This window comes from Cricetulus griseus, chromosome X (genome assembly GCF_003668045.3).
Source record: "Cricetulus griseus strain 17A/GY chromosome X, alternate assembly CriGri-PICRH-1.0, whole genome shotgun sequence".
Lineage (NCBI taxonomy): Eukaryota > Metazoa > Chordata > Mammalia > Rodentia > Cricetidae > Cricetulus > Cricetulus griseus.
Genome location: NC_048604.1, coordinates 69,745,794 through 69,761,138, shown reverse-complemented (window position 1 = coordinate 69,761,138; position 15,345 = coordinate 69,745,794). Strand labels below are relative to the sequence as shown.

The following is a 15,345-nucleotide window of genomic DNA, read 5'->3' as shown; positions in this document are numbered from 1 at the left end:
TAGAGACAAATATGTTTTTTAGCTCTTTATATGTATGATGTGTTTCATACAAGCACAAATACAATAAAAAGGGAGAAAAACATGAGCAGATTTGTAAAGGATTATATACTGTTTCCAGAAATAAGATGGATGGGAGATAACTGGAAGGCCATGTTAGTTCCTGCTGGTTCACTTTGTTCCACGTCAGATCCTTAGTGTTGACTGGACTACCAGGACTTCCTCAGGCATGTCTGTGCTTCTATCCCAGCCACCCCTCACTGTTCAAAATCTTGGGGCAAATTTGGAGTTTTGTTTTGTTAGAAAGCATGGTCATCATTTTAAAATTTAGAACTGCTTCCAAAAAAAGATATTAGTACATAAATACGCATAATATTAGCAAGTTTAGATAGTTAATGATATAAGAATAACATAGCCTTATATTATTCTTTTAATTTTTGTATGTTTGAAATTGCTTAAGATACAAAATGATGTAAGGCCTTTAGCAGTATCTCTCATCATACTCCTATCATTCCTTAAGACTGTCAGCTGGTTCCTGCACTTCTAGTACCTCAGGTCCCTAAAAGCATTTGTGTTTTCTACCGCTGGCTTAGCTAGTAGGCTTAGACTCTTATGTTTTCCTGACTCCTGCATGTATACAAATCATAGTGGTGGGCATGATAAAGTTTCTCTCACGCCCATTAGCTCACTAATCCTTACACAAAGTTTATATTTTAGAACAGTCAAGTACAATAAAAGATTATATCATTTCTTAGTACCCTACAGTGACAGACAGCCACTCCCTGCCAGCAACTACTGTGACTATGGAAGGTATACTTTATCTTATAATATGAAAGTGGAGCCTTAGACGAATCCAACCATATCAGCTAACTTCTCCCAACAGATTAGACATGCATTTTTTCTTTTTATTCTTTTTTTAAAAACAACCTTTTCTCATTTTACATACCAATCCCAGTTCACCCTCCCTCCCCTCCCCCCACTCCAGCCACCTTCCCCCACCCCACCCTTATCCACTCCTCAAAGAGGGTGAGGCCTCCACTGGGGAGTCAACAGAGTCTGTCACCATCACTTTGAGACAGGACCAAGCCCCTCCCTCCTGTATCAAGGCTTGAGCAAGGTATCTCTCCATAGGGGATGGGCTCCAAAAGGCCAGTTCATGCACTAGGGATAAATACTGGTTCCCCTGCTAGTGGCCCCACAAACTGCCCAAGCCACCCAACTGTCACCCACATTCAGAGGACCTAGTTCGGTCCTATGCAGGTTTCCCAGATGTCAGTCTGGAGTCAGTGAGCTCCTTCTAGCCCAGGTCAGCTGTTTCTGTGGGTTTTCCTATCTTATAGACATGTATTTTTATCATTGTTTATGACCTGTTGTCTCTCTAGAACCAATACTAAAAAGGCTGAGAAACTAAACTCTTCCAGAAATATCAATGGCCAGCATAGAGTAAACCACTGTACCAAGGATATGATGAACGACATTGTTACCTACCCAGTGGTCACAGGCAATGTCTCCAAGAAGCCCCTTGAAGGTACATAAGGCACCAGACAATTTGTAGGCAATAAGCTTCCCCTTTAGGCTGAGTGGTTCTTAGTCCCTTACAGTCTAATCACCTTAGACAAGACCAAAGCAAGTTTCCCAGTTATCAGTTACCTGACCACATTCTATGATAACAAGTTCATTCTTTGCAACCTGTAGTTTTCACTCTTGCAGCTGCCATACTGCAATGAACAAATCCTCAGCCCTAACCACCTCCAGCCTGGCTACTTCCCACACATCATTCAAAAAGCTTAGAGGAGTCTGCAGAGTGCCAAAGATACACAGAGTAACATGAGAAACAAGCTGAGATTGGCCAGTGACACCACATGGCAGACTGGGCAGCATGCCAAGACAGGTAAGGAAATGGTAAAATCTCAGTCTGATTGTTTCCAGTCGAGTAAATACAGAGTAATAAAGTTAGTTTGCCCAGGGGGAAGTGGGGAGAGCAGGAGGAAAGAAGAGAGGGGGAAGTGGGATTGGAATGTAAAAAATAAATTAATAATAATAAAAAAGTTAGTTTGCCCTTCTGAGCTCTAGTAACCTTTACTTGGACCAGTGTAGTGTCTACTGACTTTGTCACTTTGGAGAATGGCTTTGGCTTTTGCTTTATTCTCAACGTTTTCAAACTGCTGACCTCTTACTTCTGACCTTACAGCTTCAGCCTGTTTTTTGATATCGAGATCTCCATATGATTAGTCATTTGTTCAGGAGAATGTTAACACCTGTCCAGCCTTCCCTGTGACCTAATTCTGCTGGATTCTGCCCACATGCTATTTTGACAGAACTTGCTTGCACATTTGACACTGCTCTGATAATCTGTACAGGCTGGGGATTGAAAACAAGACAAGATTCTACTTCCACCACAAACAAACCTTCAGCCTTCAGAGGAAGAACTTAAGGCAACACTAGCCAATGAGCTGCTAAGCTGCAATTTAGGGGCAAGTGACACTTTCCATGTGTAGTTCTCAAGGAAGAAATTCCTCCTAGGAATTGTTCTTAGCAAACAAATGTGTGTTGACAGAATCTGTGGGTAGTAGAGACAGGCAGTGTAATGTGGAGGAATAACATGTATCAATGAAGATGGAAGGAAGGGAGGGAGAGAGGGAGGAAGGGAGGAAGGAAGGAAGGAAGGAAGGAAGGAAGGAAGGAAGGAAGGAAGGAAGGAAGGGAAGACCCATAAAAGTGATAAGAGTATGTATGTCATCAAGAGCCAGGTGTGGTTACACACCCTGTAATACTATCCCTTGGAGAGTGTAGGCAGCAGGATCAGGAGTTCAGGCCAGCCTCTTCTACATAATAAGTTTGAGGCCAACCTAGGCTACATGAAACCCTTATCTCATAAAACCACAAAGTAAGGAGAGCAGACAGTATGCCGTCAACAAAAGATTATAATTAATACAATTCAATGAGGTCACATTAATAAAAACTGTAATGAAGACAAAGGATTAGTTGTTCTTACTAACAACCAGGTCTCCATATCCTCAGGTTTCCTAATCTCTTTTGGTTATCATTGCATTTCTTTTAATACAATTCAGGGCAGCCAAGTATACCTACATACCAAAAAAGTCCCTAGATGTCCCAGATATTCTGCCCATGGAAACTGCAAAACACTCACTGTTTTGGTTCAGGTGAAACTAGATTCATTTTCTTTTTTCTCAAAGGGGAAAGAAAATAATATGAAACAGGGATATCTTACTCAAGTTTATTCTGGGTATAGACTGACCTCAATGATCCACTGCTTAAAAATCCTATTTTTCCAGGTTTTACATCCCACTGGACCTGACTAGGATTTAATAATTATTTTCAGGTGAATCTAAAAAGCAGCACTACCAAGTCTAGGAGGATTGCAGGTAAGAGGGGTGGGGGGGAGAGGGAGGGAGGGAGGAAGGGAAGGAGGAAGTACCTACTTGCCCACCTGTTTGGAGAAGAGGGTCCCGGTCTCTCGTCAGGCCCAGAGTTCTCTTTACAAGTTGAGGCAGCTTAGCTCTCGGTGCCTCTGCCTCTGCCATACCTACACATGCCAATGGAGGCCTAAGAAAGCACCATACCTAAACTCCTAAAATGAACTGGGGGAGAGGACAGTGAACATAATGAAGAAGGTATGCTGATCAGCAAGTAGCCTTTGATTTATCATTAAAAGGACATAGAAATCTGACTAATCTAAAAGCTAGTCCTTCTGGGTGGGCATGGGAGCCCACACCTGTAATTTCAGCAGTCAGCAGTGGAGGCTATAGGATCAGGACAAGTTCAGGGCCAGCCTGGGCCATGTGAGCTCTTGTCTAAAATGAAACAAAAGGATCTGGAGGGATGACTCAGTGGCTAAGAGCTCATACAGCTCTCCCAGACAACCTGAGTTCTGTTTCCAGCACACAAATCAAGCAGTTCATTCACAACTGTGTCTGCAACTCCAACTCCAGTGGATCCAGTACCATCTTCTGGACCCCTCAGGCACCTACATTCATGCTCACATATGCACACACAAACACACACACACATATATACATAATTAAAGATAAGAGAATTTTAAAAATGAAACATAAATAAATAAAACAGGATTGGTGGTTCAAGTCTTTAGTCACAACATGCAGGAGGCAGAGGCAGACAACTCTCTGTAAATTAGAGGCCATTCTGGTCTACATAGCAAGTTCCAGGACAACCAGGGCCACATAGCAAGTCCTTGTCTCAAAATTAATTAGCTGATTAATTATTAAGAAAAATAATTTTTCACATACAATAAATGTTTCATAAATGAATTATGGCATGGCCATTCAATGAAATGTTATGCATGATGCTATAGTAACATAAAATAATGGCACAGTGTACCATTTCATACAAAACAGTTTACAAGATGGAATATGGGACATGGCTCTATTTGAGTTAATTATTTTAAATAACCAACATTGAACTTTTTGATCATTGTTTTATTTATTGAACTTTTAATATGCGCATATATATGAGCAAAGCACTGAGCCAAGGACTCTGCATGAATGATTTTATATAAGTGACAATCCTGTGATATGGGTGAATCTTTAATCTTTACAGATGATGAAATGGAAGCGCTAAGCACTTAAGTCACTTACTTCAGTGAGATCTCAGATACACATTTTGATGTGTTGGATTCACCAATTCAAACTCAATAGTTATTTTATATTGACGACCACATTTGTATAGGAAAAAATCCTCAAGAAAAATGGACACCAAGATGTTTGCAGTTAATAGCAATTACTTGTGCAAGGTGAGGTTATTTGTAGCTTTTGTTTCTATTATACTGTCCTGTGTACTCTGAAAATTGACTGATTTACATGGATTATGTCCATAATCAGAAAAAGGAAATAAAATTTTAGTTATTTTATATTCATATGTATAGGTACTTTGTCTGCATGTATATCTGTGAACCATGGAAGTCAGAAAAAGAACACTGGATCCCCTGGAACTAGAGCTACAGATGGTTGTGAGCCAGCATGTGGATGCTGGGAACCAAATCCAGGTCCTCTGGAAGAGCAGCCAGTGTTATTAACTACTGAGCCATCTCTTCAGCCCCCATAAACTTTTATTTAAAAAGAAGCAAGAAACCATTGTTCACAGCCTGCAGGAAGAAAACTGCTGAAGCATGAAGGAGAACTTCACTATTACAGAGCATTGCACATATATTGTTTCAAACAGATGCAAATGCCATCATAATCTATGCACATAGCAAGCCCAGTGTGTCATATGCTATTCAGTTGATATTAAAAACACAATTATTACCATATGGCGGTCCATGAAATTTTATATATGAAAATATTAATGCAAGGGGTGGGATCTGGTACTAAATGTAATATATATCCCAACATTTTTCTGTAGTTTAAGTGTCTTCTAAACAACTTGCCTTCTTTTTGCAGGGGAACGGGAGAAAATAGAAAGGAATACTAAGACTTCGCACATTATTAAAAAGTTAAGTGAGGAGACTGGCTTCCTGGAGAAAACAATTTACAAGGATGAGAAGAGTGTGGGCAGGAAGGTGATGGAAAAATGGAGTGCCAGGGATGAGACCTCATCCTGACCCCTAGCTGATGTCACTACTTCAGTAGAACAGCTGTTCAGCAACACCTAACACTTGCCCTGGGGCCAGACTAGTTTCTAGACCTGGAGTGGAGGAGGACACTCTGGGATAAGGGGAAGCAAAGCATATGGAACTTTCCTTAATACCAAACTGCCTCAAAGGTCAGCAGGCACCTGCCTTCCTCTCTTGCATTCCTCCCACTCCCCTGTTGAAATGTGTCCTTTGTTTTCTATATTACTGTGCATCTTATTATTCCCCATTGAAGTCCCCAGAACAAACGCCTCCATAGGATTCCAGTGATCTCATTACACACAAACAATCATCTGGTCACAGAAATAAAACTAAACACTCAAGATTGTGCACTTGATATCAATGGCCTAGAACTTGCCAGACAATAGTCACACTACTAGGTATGAATTCAGTCACTGAGTACGTGCCCCGTTATCCCTTTAGATACATAGAATCTTCAGGTGGGAAAAGTGAAAACAACACACACTACAACCAAACATGCTATAATGGGTGTAAACTTACAAGGTAAGAAAAGGGAAGCAGTTCAGCCTGTAATTGAAGGCCACCTAGATTTCAGACCTAAGGAAAGAAAAACCTGGAGGAGAGACCTGTATATTAAAACAGACTTGAGAGCTAGTGAGATGGCTCAGTGGGCAAAAAATGATTGCAGTACAAGCCTGATGGCCTGAGCTTGATCCCGGGAGTCCACATGATGAAAGGAGAGAATCAACAACTCCCACAAGTTGTCCTCTAACCTGCACACACATGTGCGCGCGCATGTGTACACACACACACACTTAAACAGATTTGAGGCTCACACTTGTAACTCCAACAATCAGTAACAGTGGAGTTTCTGGGGCCAGCCTGGAGTACATAGAGACTTCAAGGCCAGCCAGTGCTATATAGCAAGACTCCATCTCAAAACAAAATGGACTTGAACTCTTCAAAAGTTCCAACATCAGGGAAGACCAGGAGAGTGAGGAGATAAGAAGACAATGATTAGGTGGATTGTGGAATCTTAATGGGATCCTGGAACAGAAAATGGACACCAGTGAAAAAGCAGCCACAATTCAAGCAAATCCTAGAGCGCAGTTAACAGAGATGCTCCAATCTAGATTTCTTCATTTTAATAACTAGTCCATGTTTACATGACATACTAAGCAGCAGAGAGGACAAGCTGGCTTAAGGGTGTAGGGAGCTCTCTGTACTGTTTTGTAACACGTTAATATAGTTATTCCAGAATAGAAGGTGAAAAAGAAGAAAACTTAGAATTTGAATGGTCAAAAATAAATCACATTTTTTTAGGGAATTGCATATGGACAGGTGACGCATAGAAGATTATGAAGAAAATGACTCTAGGTTTTCGGATAATGGTTACATGGAGAGGAGAAAGAGGATTGGGGCAGGAATAGGGTACATGGAGACAGTCTGGGCTAGGTAGAAAAGTTCTGCATCCTCACCTAATGGTGGCTACCAGGTGTTATCTGATAATAATTCATTAAGCCATATATTTCTTTGACTTTTGTATCTGGTTTCTATTTTACAGTGAGAGCGTGAGAGTGCCACAGTATCCAAATATAACCAGTGACTCTTGTTTAGAACTCATTAAAAAGGCATTTGCCTATGGATTGAATATTAGATATTTTTAGAGAATTGTTACATTTGTTAAGGGTGACAGTGGTAGTGTTACTGCGAAAGAAAACATCTGTAGTTTTACATCTCCATATTGAAGGATTTAGTGATGAAATGGCATGGTGTCACACAGTTTCTGTAAAAATATTCCTCCCAACCAAGCAGATAAATGAAACAAGTATGCCAAAATGCTAACAGGTGGGTTTTTTGTTGTTTGTTTTCATTTTCTGATGTTTGGGTTCAAACAATAGTTAACAATAAATATAAAGATGAAAAATGTGTTCTAGTCTCTGCTTTTATGTACATGTAGGAAAAGTGTGAAGCCGGGCAGCCTCACATTATGCTGCTTGAGAGCAACTGAGACCCCATTCCAGGTATCCCTAACCCTAACCCCCAGAATATTCTTCCCAACAGTCATTTCCTACAGTTTAGCAACTCCTCCCCCATGGTGTCTGAGTGGCCTGAGAGAGAGAGTTGTTCCTCTCTGGGTATCGGGCAGTTAGACTGGATGACAGTCATGCTCTCCTTTCTTCATCCTGATGTCCCCATAGTCACAGGAAAGAGTCAAAGGGCTGTGGGCAGGGCTAGGCCTGCGAGGGCAGTCCCCAGTGCTACTGAACAGGCCTCTGCAGTAGGTGGGCGGAGGGAGTTATGGAAAAGAGGGTAGAGGGCAAGTGTCAGCTCTTCATAATCTCATGCAGTCACTATTAAGTGAGCTTGCAGAGGCTGGTGGCACCTTTCATTGGGACAGGCTCTGGAACATTTACCTCCCTCAGGCTCCTGGACATAATGCCTTGCTCTAAGAAGACTGATTACTTACAGAGTTTGAGCCTTCTGCAGTGGCCGTTGGGCTACCTTGCCATCTGTGAGTACCTAATCAAGAGTGCACAGCAAGAAGCCAACCCAAGAAGGCAGGGCCAGATCTGGGTGATGTTCTTATGGTCTTGTAAAGTCTCATTCTTGGCCTTTTGATCGACTTAGTACTAGAGAGTAGAGCCATGGAGTCTTGTACCCTGAGTGGAAAAGAAGAGATGAAGCCCCAGGGCACAGTGAGAAAAGACTGGAGTGTGGAGCACAGTCACGATAGATATGAATGAATGTGCCAGCTAGTTCCAGCCACTCCTTCCTTAACCTGCACAACCTATAGAGGGCAAATGTGTTTACAGGGGTTTCCTTAGGAACATGGACTAGCACGGAGGAACAGTTAGCATTGTAGGCTTAGAGAAGTGGAGCTTGTGGAGATTTTGCTTCTTTGTTCTCTTGATTGCCCTTGCTGTTGGTTTGTTCGTGGATTGGTTGGATTTTATGAGACAAGTCCATGCTCAGTGTGGTGTCTAACTCATCCTCTTGTCTCAGCTTGCTGGGTGTTAGAATTACAGATATATGCTAATATTCCCAGCTATATAGCCAGCGTTTGAGCCACAGAGTTTTCTTCTCTGATAGTGGAGTGGTAGTGTGGGAGTGAGAGCAAGATAGTGGAAGGAATGTTGAATGGGGAAGAGCAACAAGGACACTGGAGTAGGAAACAGTATGGGATGGAAATGTTGGATGGGATTGGTCAAGGGAGAGATGGAAAGTATGAGAACAAAGGAAGGTAGATCCATACCCTAACACAGATTCTGGGATGGTGGTGGATAGGAGACCGGAAGATGAAAAATGATAGCTGAATGTGAGCAGTAGACAAAAAGTTTGTTCCAGGCACAGAGCCAAAGTACAGGGATGCTGACAAGACAGGGAGTCGGGGGAACAGGATGAGAGGTAGGAGGAGAACTGAGGATTGCATATGGTAGATGACAGAAAAAAATTCTGAAGGGTAAAAGTCAGGACCTAGACTGTGCTGAAGCCCAGGATCAGAGCATGGGCATGACTAAATTCTGCTGCCAGTACAAATTTGGTCTGGCTTACTCTCTCCTCAGTTTTTATCCTGCAGCCATTGTTCATTGGCCTGCTGTTCACATCCTTGTGGCTGCTACCAACACTTTACTTTGTCTGGTTATTCCTGGACTGGAAGACTCCAAATCAAGGTAAGATTCATGAACCTAGGAAAAAGAATGTTGCATCATAGCCTAGAACTCTGCTTGTGGGAGGGGTCCACTCACCATGCCACAGACCTCTCTTCAAAGTTCTCAGAGCCACGAGTGCCAGACAGCTGGAACCATTCTGGGATGTCTTCCTTTCCTACCGCAGTAGCAGAGATGTGGCCCTCCACATTGCTAGCGAATTCCTAGGTGAGTGAGAGATACAGTTTAGCAATACTAATATCATCCTCTCGTGGCACTTTTGTCTCAGGTGGCAGGCGTTCAGCCTGGGTAAGGAACTGGTATGTCTGGACCCACATCAGGGACTATTTCCCTATTACAGTAAGTATCCCTTCCCCAGTGTCCCTCTCAACACTCAAAACACAGGCATTCTACCAAATAACTAGGAGTCTCCACAAGAAAACTGAGTATCTAGGCAAAGTGTCAGCTCTGGCAATATAACAGCACGGTTTTCTGTACTTTGCTGGGCTATTTTGGACGCCCTTGGCATGACCTTCAACATGACATAGGCCGAATGAAAGTATCATTCAATTTAATAAACATGATTCAAAAACGTCCACTAGCCACATGCTTGGGCTTCGGAGAAGTAACTACAATGTGATCCTCCATGAGTAAGAAGCTCACATCTGATGAGGAGAAGGGGTATAATCAGAATCTGCTGCAAGCCACAGAAGTGAACCTGTTGGAGGATAGAAAGGAAATGCTTCCCACGTGTGGCAGTATCTAAGCAGAGCTTTCCATGTTCACTGAAAGTTGCCTAGGCAAATACAGGAAGCAGGTGATGGAGGGCATGGCAAGGAAGAGGTCTAGAAATGGACTGCTCTGAGGTTCCTCTGGGTAATCATTAAAGGGGATGACAAACACAGTCAATGTTTGGAATTTTAAACTGTATTTTCATTTGTGGATGAGCACTTTGCATGCATGTAAGCATAATGTAAGCATGCAACATGTATTCAGTGCCTGAGGAGGCTAGAAGAGAACATTGGATCCCTTAGAACTGCAGTTACCTGTGGTTGTGAGTAACCACATGGGTGGTGAGAACCCAAATCAGGTCTCTGAGAGTGCCGCAAGCACTCCTAACTGCTAAGCCATCTCTCTAGGCCAAGTCCTGATCTTTCTTGAGAGCAGAGCTTCCTGGCCATGATGTACAACATAACAATGTATAAAGAAAATGATAATGTGTGTAAAGCTCATGGATGCAGATGACTGAAACTGCTTGAAGCCACAAGCGAGAAGAGGTAAATTACATCCAATTGCCTAGGATCCTATCTTGTCACCCCAGGACTGTGGAGATCAAAGTCCAGGACTCTTGAGTCTGTGTGTGCTTTGTCTGTTAGGCAGCTGTTTCAGCGAATACACAAATCCCTGACATGTCTTCTTCACCTTGTTGCTCCACGTGAGCTCATTCCCCCTTCTATGCCGCTTGTTTCCATGGTTGCAGATCCTGAAGACTAAGGACCTGTCACCATCACACAACTACATCATGGGGGTCCATCCTCACGGTCTCCTGACCTTCGGAGCCTTCTGCAACTTCTGCACTGAGGCCACAGGCTTCTCGAAGACCTTCCCAGGCATCACGCCTCACTTGGCCACACTGTCCTGGTTCTTCAAGATCCCTTTTATTAGGGAATACCTCATGGCCAAAGGTGCTTCTGATCGTACTGGAACTCCTAGTCACTGTAGCTCTTTCATAAATGCACCCTCTTAAGCCTCTTCTCCCCCACTGCACCATTCCTTTGTGCCATAATCATAGTGTGGAAGTCAAATCATATGTTCTAGAGTACACCTGCCCAGGCTTAGATCTTGGCTCTATTGCTTTCTGTAAGATCATGGGCAAATTAGCTATCTCCTAGTGGACTCAGCTTCCTTGCCTGAAAAATAGTGCTGAAATGGTATGGTGATGATGGAATGAGAATGCTCTTAAGTATAGTATCTTAAATAAGTAAAGCATTTAACATACTGCCTGGTACAGAGTATGTGCTCAATGAACAATAGGTATTGCTATCAACAGGGGGTGGAGGGAAGGGTAGAATCAGAATTGAAGTTCAGAAAGTTGTATTTATTTCACTGAAAACCACCCTGCTGCAGCTTCAATCCAGTAATTCCTATGGACATTGCCTTCAAGCAAAACGTGCTCACTGTCTTGTCTTCTCCACACTACTGCCCCATCTCCTTGAGCTTTCCCTCCTATGAGCCATAGGAACCCAGAAGCCAGTATGTTCTCTCTGACATTTGCTCCTGTCCTGATGACTGTGTCCTCTCTGTGCCTCTCTAGGAGTGTGTTCTGTGAGCCAGCCAGCCATCAACTACCTGCTGAGCCATGGCACTGGGAACCTCCTGGGTATTGTTGTGGGAGGAGTGGGAGAGGCCCTGCAAAGCGTGCCTAACACCACCACCCTCATCCTCCAGAAGCGCAAAGGGTTTGTGCGCACAGCCCTCCAACACGGGTATGTACCCCCCAACAGGAGGAGCAAGTGTCCCTCTCTGCGTATTACCCTGTAGGTTGTGACAAGATGAATACCACTTGAGTTTTGCCCCCCTAGAAACTTATGATTGAGTAAGAGAGATAGATGTAATTTTTTTAAAGCTTTGGGACATCTGCTTCCTCTTAGTGAGTTGCACCAGTTCCCAGGAAGTCAGACCATGAACTCTGGTACAATGTCCAGAACAGTTAGGCTCAGGCTAACATGTCAAACATGTCCACATTTCTCTGTGACTAGTAGATAATCCACATTTGTCTGTTGATAATGAGTGCAAGGCACAGTACAGAACAATGAGTCTGTATGAAGAGCTGGAGTCTGGAGCCTGATTTAAAATTCTGGCTCCAGGGACTTGAAATGTAGCTCAGTGGTATAGCAACTGCCTAACATGCCTGAGACTCTGGGTTCCATCCCAACACCAGATAATAATAACATCATCATCCCTGGCTGTATAACTTACTATGCATATTGGGACATCATTCTGAGCCTTGGGATTTTCATCTTCCTAACATGGCTACTGACCTTTTGTTCCTTCTGTATAGGGTGACTGGGCTTCACAGCTCCGGCAGACCTCTAACTTATGATCCCCCTGCCTCAGCTTCATGAGTAGCTTTCATTATCGATCTAAATCACCAGGTCCAGTGAGTTATGAATGAATTCACTCATATAAAATCCCTACCATGTGCCTTGCACACAATGGGCAATTAATAAATGTTAGGTGCAGTCTTGGAAAAGGAAGGAAAAAAAGGAACTGGTGTCTGGAGTAATAGGGAGCCTACCAGTTCAGTAGCCTAGCTCACTGGACACACAGGCAATTGCATGCTTAGGGAGGATGTGAACCTGTCTTCAAATAATCTCACCTGAGGGGCCTATCAGTCTAGAGTATAATGTACAGGGAGAAATCTGAATTGGAGCCAGGAGACCTGGGTTCTAGTCTAGGACCTGCTACTCTCTGGCTGCCTTTTCCAAGCCTGGGCTCTGGTTTCCCCATCATGTCCTCATTATTATGAAGAACCAATCAATCAGGTAACACATACCAAAGTGCTGTGTTCTCTTTTTCTCACTTAAAGGCTGCAAGGAGCCTAATTTTTTCCCTAGGGCACTCACTGTTCATGGTGGGTACTTGTGGCCTTTAGAAAAGAAACACTGTTCTATGCTCAAGTCCCGTGATCCAAGGACAGAATAACTTGTACTTGGTCTCCTTGGGGAGGGTCATTTCAAATATGTGCATCTACACACATTACCCATATCTTGTGATTTCTCTAACAGAAAGTTAGGTGTTCCATCCTTGGCACCCTCTGGAAGCTTTTTACCATGTGGATCTCTGAGTGTCTCTTCCAAGCGCTTCTTTCCTGCCTGTATCTCTGTGTCTTGCCCTTGTAATATAGGCTAAAGATAACACTTTCATTGGGCTGGGAATTTTTAATACAAAACATCCCAAATAGGGGACCCTATGAAGTGCAAAAAGAATGTTTTATGCCTCTAGTATTATATCTTAATGGAAGATGCCTAGCCTTGAACAAAAGTTTTTCCATCATGGTTCCCATGATAGCCTGTGTCTGATAAATGAGGGTTTTCCCACAGGGCTCATCTGGTCCCTACCTTCACGTTTGGAGAAACTGAGGTATATGACCAGGTGCTGTTCCATGAGGACAGCTGGATGTACAAGTTCCAAAGTTTCTTCCGCTGGATCTTTGGTTTCTATTTCTGTGTCTTCTATGGACAAGGCTTCTGTCAAGACTCGGTGGGACTCCTACCATACCACAAGCCCATCGTCACTATAGGTGAGTGCTGTGCTCAGCCTTGGGGCCATCTAAGCTATTTCTCCCATCTGCATCTTACCCCTCCTCCACTAAATGAGAGAGCAGCAGAGTAGGAGAAGCTGAGAGCTGATTGGAGTGGCCAGAGTATGTGGCTCTGGAAAGGAGACGAGGGTGGAGGAAATGAGGATTCTGGCACTTTCATTCTTCCCTTGTTTCATCTCTTTTGACAGTTGGGGAGCCTTTGCCCCTGCCCCGTGTTGAAAGCCCAAGCCCAGAGATGGTGGACAAATACCATGAACTCTACATGGATGCCCTGTACAAGCTATTTGAGCAACATAAGGTCCAGCATGGCTACTCCAAAACCCAGAAACTGCTTTTCTTGTGATTGAAGAGACTTCTCTTGGGAGCATCGAAGCACCTGCTTTGGACAGGAAACTGGCTCGCCTAGAATCAGAGAGTGCTGGGAAAGGAAAATGAAGGAGGCTGTGCATATGGTCAGGGATGGGACATTAAGAGCTCCTTTCTGACCATAATACTGCCCCCTGCCCACACTCCCACAGGAGTTGTTCCTGAGGAGCCCCACCCAGACATTCTTCAGAGGGGAACATCCCAAGGCCCCTCTAGTCTCAGGACCTTTCTAAAATTCTAGATCTTAAAGGACTCAAACAATGACCAGGCGGTCAGCACTCCAATTCTTAAAAATCTTAATAAAACATTTAAATTTATATGTACTTTGCAGACCATAAATTTAACCAGCTTGAAGTGCAAAGTTCAGCAGTGTCAGAGAGCTGTGCAATGACCACCACAAGCTCCCTTGGGAGCTCTTTCAAGCATCACTAGAAACCCAATTCACATCAGCAGCCACTGCCCACTGCCTCAGCACCTGGCAACCACTGATTTACCTTGTCTCTAAGGCTCTGCGGTCTGAACAGTTCATACAAATGGAGCAAAATAGCATATGTTATCTCATGATTGGCTTCTTTCTTTCAGGATGTTTTCAAGGTTCTTTCATATTATAGGATGTAACACTGCTCCATTCTTTGTGGCTGAATAGCAACCTATTGTGGATAAACTGCATTTTGTTGATCTGCGCACTAGTGGAAGGATATCTCTTTTTTTCCCACTTTTCAGCTACTATGAGTAGGGCTGTTACAAATATTCATGTACAATTTTAAAATGATCTTCTGTCCTCAGATACAAAGGCTTACTTCCACACCACTGCCAAGCATCATTTTAGACAGATAAAAGGTAACTTGCTGGAGATCAGTTCTCAGTTGGCAGAAGCATTTCACATTTATTTTCCTTGAAATTACCCGTGGCTATCTTAACCCTTACAAAATTCTATCTATAATTTTTTTCTAAAAGCTGTACTTTATTTTCTTGTTTTTGTTTGTTTGAGATGGTATCTCATGCCGCCCAGGCTGCCCTCAGTATCAGAGGATACTGCTGCTAAGTATCAGAGGATGACCTTGAACTTCTTATCCTCTTGCCTTTATCTCCTAAGTGCTGACATTTCGTGAGTGTGCCACCATGCTTGGTTTATGTGGTGCTGGGAATAGAACCCAGGGCCTAGAAAGATGCTCAGTAAGTACATGGGACAAGGATACCTGCATTTTGTGCTGCCGTCCCCAGCTCCTGCATTCTGAGAAATTTAAAAGAGTAAATAAAAGCAGAGATGTCTCTTACTTCAGAAAATAGCCAGCAAGAGACATTTTGAGGGGATGGAGAGATAGCTGTCAGTGGTTAAGAGCAAATGTTGCTTTTGCAGAGAATGACCCAAATTTGACTCCCAGCACCCACATTGAGTAACTCTATAACCACCTGTAACTCCAGCTCCAATGCCTCCT

The 15,345-nt window shown here is 43.2% G+C and overlaps 1 protein-coding gene across 1 annotated transcript; it reads left to right on the top strand.

Annotated features, from left to right (window-relative positions):
* The first annotated feature begins 8,005 nt into the window (after positions 1-8,005).
* Awat1 (acyl-CoA wax alcohol acyltransferase 1) lies at positions 8,006-13,883 on the top strand. Its single transcript, XM_027431744.2, has 7 exons — positions 8,006-8,081; positions 9,133-9,240; positions 9,506-9,576; positions 10,697-10,901; positions 11,531-11,702; positions 13,320-13,519; positions 13,729-13,883. The coding sequence occupies exons 1-7, from the start codon at positions 8,006-8,008 to the stop codon at positions 13,881-13,883; spliced, it is 987 nt and encodes a 328-aa protein (XP_027287545.1).
* Positions 13,884-15,345: the final 1,462 nt, after the last annotated feature.

What these genes read in the sequence shown, in the direction of transcription:
- Awat1 (XM_027431744.2), top strand. Translation starts at nt 8,006, where the DNA reads ATGCCTTGCTCTAAGAAGACTGATTACTTACAGAGTTTGAGCCTTCTG. An exon ending in GTTGGGCTACCTTGCCATCT is followed by an intron (nt 8,082 to 9,132) that starts GTGAGTACCTAA and finishes CTCTCTCCTCAG; the next exon opens with TTTTTATCCTGCAGCCATTG. An exon ending in GGGACTATTTCCCTATTACA is followed by an intron (nt 9,577 to 10,696) that starts GTAAGTATCCCT and finishes CCATGGTTGCAG; the next exon opens with ATCCTGAAGACTAAGGACCT.